The sequence below is a fragment of the Crocodylus siamensis genome, chromosome 2, assembly GCF_052110815.1.
Source record: "Crocodylus siamensis isolate JL-2025a chromosome 2, ASM5211081v1, whole genome shotgun sequence".
NCBI classification, from domain to species: domain Eukaryota; kingdom Metazoa; phylum Chordata; order Crocodylia; family Crocodylidae; genus Crocodylus; species Crocodylus siamensis.
Window position 1 is genome coordinate 159,775,056 of NC_143396.1, and position 4,789 is coordinate 159,779,844.

The following is a 4,789-nucleotide window of genomic DNA, read 5'->3' on the forward strand; positions in this document are numbered from 1 at the left end:
GTAATAGTTGGGGTGGGGAAACAGCGAAAATGCATGATTGCCTGACCCTTCCCTGAGCTGGCTCAGTACCCTCAATGCCTGTATTGGCCTTGCCAGCAATGAGTAGTGTGTATGCCTCCCTTTAGGAGGAACCTAAAATTAGGGCTGAGTTGCAGTTCCATTGAAATAGCTGAAAATGTCCACATGGCAATGGAACGCTAATTTGCTCTAGTTGTCCACATAGCCTTTTTTGGCCCTGCCTAACTTAGATGCCTAGGTAGGCAGTGTCTGTCATCCAGCATGCACTTGAGGGAGCACCAATGTGCCTAGAGATCAACAGAATGCTACTTATGCTTTGTGTGCTCACAGAGCCTGTTCTGACTCCTGGATTTTTAGGCATCTATGGAATATAACAGAATGCCAGCCTTAGGTGTGTGTTTTAATCTTCATGTGCAAGAATGGCTTCTCCTGTATATTGCTGACATTGTCTTTAAAGGCTATAAGTGAAAGGCTGACCCCAGTGAGATCAATGGAAAAACTTGCATCGTTTTGGTGTGGTGGCAGGTTTTCACACCCTATCAATGGAGCATGTTGTTATTTTAATAGGCCTGAAGTTTTCTTCTCCTAACCAAGAGATGGTTTTTTCCCCCCTGTAGCAGAATACTGCCACTGAATGAGAGAAGGAGCACATCCATTTTGTGTGTAAATTTTATGCACTGACAACTTGTATAGGCATTAAAAAAATGGAGCAAACATTTCTTATGTAGCTAAATTTCAATTTTTTTAGTTGTATTAAAATGAACAAATGAATGAATAGATAAATGAATGAATGGATAAATAAAGCAAAATACCAGTTACATCCTTACAGACAACAACAGGACCTTCAAATATTTTTAAAAAAAAGAAAACCTAACAACATATTAGAAATACAATACTCAGTAAAAAATCAGAATAATTTAAATAAATAATGTCTTTTTCCTTACTTACATATGACCTTTTAAAATGTATGCATGAGCACAATAAATAACACCTTAAGGATGTCAGCACTGAAAAAGTAGCTTTGTGAATTTTGGCAGCTCAGAGTACTGCTGACACAGCATACCAAAACACGCCAGAGGAGGAACAATCACTGCCAGTTTGCTGACCTAGTAACCTTGCCTTCTTACTAGTATAAATGCAGCTTAGCTGCAAGGGTGTGGCACTGATACAAGTGTGTTTGGCTAAAGTGATTTCCAAAGGATCTTTGTTGTCTTCAGGAAATCACTTTGTCCCACCCAGCATTTTCAATTTCTGCCTCATAAATACTTTAACTTTTTTGGAACAAAATGATGCTGTTTAATAAATGCATAAATATGAAATAGAGGTAGTTAGTTTCAGTCTGTGAAGGAACATATTGCCATAAAAGGTGGATGCAGGGAAGACTGCATGAAGACTGGCTGGCATGCTCAATCACATAATTCCAGAACAAGCACGGGATTTTTTTTTCGGCTTTGCTTAGAGCGATATCTCATTATTGGCTTCAGCCCTGTGAAGAAAGGCAGAAAAAAGACTATTTTAGGAACTATTGCATGGACCTGTTAACTTCAGTTTGAGTTACATTAGCTTCCAGAGTTGGATGCCAAGCTAGAAGTGGAGTGATCCTCTCACTCACATCCAAGAAACATTATTAATTTTGGTATAGTTACTTTCCTGATACAATCATTACATTCAAGAGGAACATTCATTTTTTAGAGCCTGATTGTTTCAGAAGTGCCATATATTTGTGAGTTGCAAGTCTCCAAATGGAGTTGCCTATGTTCATCATATATGGGACTTACCAGTAGCTCAGCCCAGTCTCCTTGAAAGTTGGAGGGAGAGGTGGGAATAAAGCCTAGTCCCATAATATAACCACAGTGGGTGTGTGCAGATGAAGCAGTGGGTTTTCAGGGCCCTCTAAACCCCTGTGTCATGCGCATACCCCTCACTTATCTGCGTATCCGGCAGTAGAAAGGGGAGGGGGAGCTGCTGGGGGTAGAGCAGTCCCAGGGCTGTGGTGGGGCCTGGTGCTTTCCTCTGTGTCAGCAGCACCTGCCCACAGGCACCCGGCTCATACAGTCCCACCCTGCATTTCATCTACACACAGCCTAAATTCTTGTCATGTTTTACTGGATAGAGAGAGACTCTTTATGGGAAGTATTGCAATTGCATGAGGAGAAAGAACATTTACACAGTTTCTTCTATAAAACGCTCCAGCTGACTTTTTACAGCTTTTCATCAAGCACTTATAAGTACTTATTGAAAACTGAATGACTTACTTGCTTAAAATTGCCTTGATGATCAACTTCACCCAAGGAGCAGTGGGTTCCAAACATATTTCCTTGTCATTGTTAAGAGTAGCACTGTGAAGAAGGGAAGCAAAAGTCAAACACCTATGTTGTGGCTTTCTTCTTCCCAAAATCTTTATCCTTTTCTCTGAAACACTGAGATAGCAGGAGAAAACTGAAACAGTCCTAATGACTTCAGTCTGCACCAGCTGAGGATTGGACTCAGCATTTAATTTATTAAAGTTCCCCTATATCTGCAAGGTATCCATTTGAAATGTACACAGCAGTTCTGTCCTGTGCTGTAGGTGCATGGCTCTGCAATGAATTCAAGCTATATAAATGTTTCCTAGCAGGACTCTCTGTGCATATACGAACAATGTCTTCTTGTTTTGTTTCATTTTCTTCTGTTTTCTGTTTTTTGTTCATGTTGACTTCTGAATACAGGGCTAAACTCTGCAGTCCTTACTCAGATAAATTTCCCATGTATTCAGAAGTAATTTTGTCTGAGTAAAGACTTTATCTTGTAATATTGACGATAAGGGAAAAAACTTTTCTGTGACTTAAGTGTGAGCAAGATCCCGGATCCCAGATTAGTAGCTCTCACCAGTCTTTCTGATCCCTGTTAAAATTCTTACACCTACATGATGCAAAGACATTTTCTCCATTCTTGGGTGACAATTAGAATTTGGAAAAGGGCTTACATGACTTCAATGTTCTGGCAGTGAGGCCCACTTTGGATCAGCTTCACATTCTGAATCAGTTTTGGAGGGATGAACTTGGAATGAGTGTTTATGCACCGGCATCGGAGCTCGTCCCCAGTCTGCGCTAGGGCCATATCTATAAGAAGACAAGAGAATTGTGGTCAGAGAAGCACCATCTCACCATCTGAACATGCAAAACAGATGGAGACCCTTTTATGTAAAAGGGTTTATTAGTGGTGGCTGTTCTTTTTTCACAAAAAGGCTAAGAGATTGTTTCTTGTCTGTACTATAATCTGCCTCTCAATAGCAAACCTTTTATTTTCAGAGCCATTAATGCTACAAGGAAATGTCTTCCATATTATTTTCATTAACAAAATATATATCAAATATTAATGTTAAGTCTGCTCTTACCAGACAGATGTTCTTCTTGGTTATATCATTTTATATCTGGACATACTTCACAAAAAGTGAAAATGAGATCTCACCCTTTCTTCTTTATCAGCTTAAAGCACATCTGATGCTCTGTTTATACTGCTCATTCTCCCCTCTGGTGACTGTTTGAGAGATCATAATCATGAATGTGATGACTAAAAATGATGTCACAACCAGATGATGCTCTCAGGGAAGAATCAGCAGGTACATAATAACACTATAATAAAGATCCTGTCTTCAGTCAAATAAGAACACAGTGGGTGCATCTACAAATAAATGTTTAACTTTGCATTAGTATAGTTCACTGTGAAATCAGCATGTGCATCTACCTATGCACATGCTTACTAAACAGTAAACCTCCCTAATCTCGAGTAAATTTGCTATGTGCAAATGCAGGTAGCAAATTTACTTGAAATTAGTAATGGTGTTGTAGTGCTTGTATAGATGCTTGACCAGGAGCATAATTTGCTCCTGTTCAGTCATCCCCCAGGAGGCAGGAGATTGCTCCCTGTTCCTGGGAGCTGCCTGCTGCTGGAATGTGCTCTGCCACAGGAGCCAGGACAGGCTTGAGAGCAGAGCTGTGGAGGGAACAAGCTCTCCACCCAGTTCCCCCTCACCCCCCAGCCCCGCAAAAACGGAGCTGAGCAGGGACCAAGCTCCCCAACCCCTGCCTGGTGTGCAGGGTGTGAGTTGGGCGCTGTCCTGGGCAGGGGCAGGTCCCAGCCCCATGCCCTGATTGGGTGATTGAGGCACGGGGCTTGGAAAGAGCTGTAGGGGGGTGAGTATGTCCCAGCCCTTTGCCTTAATCTTCCAGTGGGGCAGATCAGGGCAGGGGGCTGGGACCTGCCCCTCCCCTGCTGTTCTGTCCAAGCTCATTTCCCCTCCTCCCTGCCCAAAGGGGCTTATACCTGTAGCTTTTGAATGAGCAGAAGTTTTTGAAACATCTATTGCAAAAGTTTTAAAAGACAATACTATTTTAAAATAGGCAATGAAGGTGCTCCCCTTATGAACCTTTTACATATGCATTAGCAATGTCTTACAGTGTGTCTTACAAAGGATTCACTTACCTTCAGTCAGAGCTACTGAAATCAGAAAGAGAGCCAAGACAATCTTGTAGTTCATGATTATACAACAGTTTCTTCCTTGATTCTTGAGGAAGCAGTGAGCTACTTGTTTCCAAGGGCTTCTGGTATTAGAGGTGTATTACCTATTCTCTTTATATACTGTGTGCGCTTCAGCTCCACCTATGGAGTCCATTAGAAGAAAATCCAAAATGTGCAAGATGGTATCATGTAATGAGTCATGCTGCCCTGCTGAAACCCTTTTCTGTTTGCCACATACTAAAGTATCATTCCATGAAATACCTTATTAACA

The 4,789-nt window shown here is 41.4% G+C and overlaps 1 protein-coding gene across 1 annotated transcript; it reads right to left on the bottom strand.

Moving 5' to 3' along the window:
* Nucleotides 1–2,269: 2,269 nt before the first annotated feature.
* Nucleotides 2,270–4,537, bottom strand: LOC149870979 (interleukin-8-like). The gene is made up of 3 exons (XM_090034537.1): nucleotides 4,483–4,537; nucleotides 2,984–3,119; nucleotides 2,270–2,357 (listed from the first exon to the last, which is right to left on the bottom strand). Exons 1-3 carry the CDS (start codon nucleotides 4,535–4,537, stop codon nucleotides 2,270–2,272), a joined length of 279 nt encoding a protein of 92 aa, XP_089890663.1.
* Nucleotides 4,538–4,789: the final 252 nt, after the last annotated feature.

Excerpts from the sequence above, each read along its gene's own strand:
- LOC149870979 (XM_090034537.1), bottom strand. The coding sequence starts at position 4,537 with ATGAACTACAAGATTGTCTTGGCTCTCTTTCTGATTTCAGTAGCTCTG. Across the intron at positions 3,120-4,482 it reads TTCAGTAGCTCTGACTGAAG|ATATGGCCCTAGCGCAGACT; the intron begins GTAAGTGAATCC and ends GTCTTCTTATAG. Across the intron at positions 2,358-2,983 it reads TGCCAGAACATTGAAGTCAT|TGCTACTCTTAACAATGACA; the intron begins GTAAGCCCTTTT and ends CCTTCTTCACAG.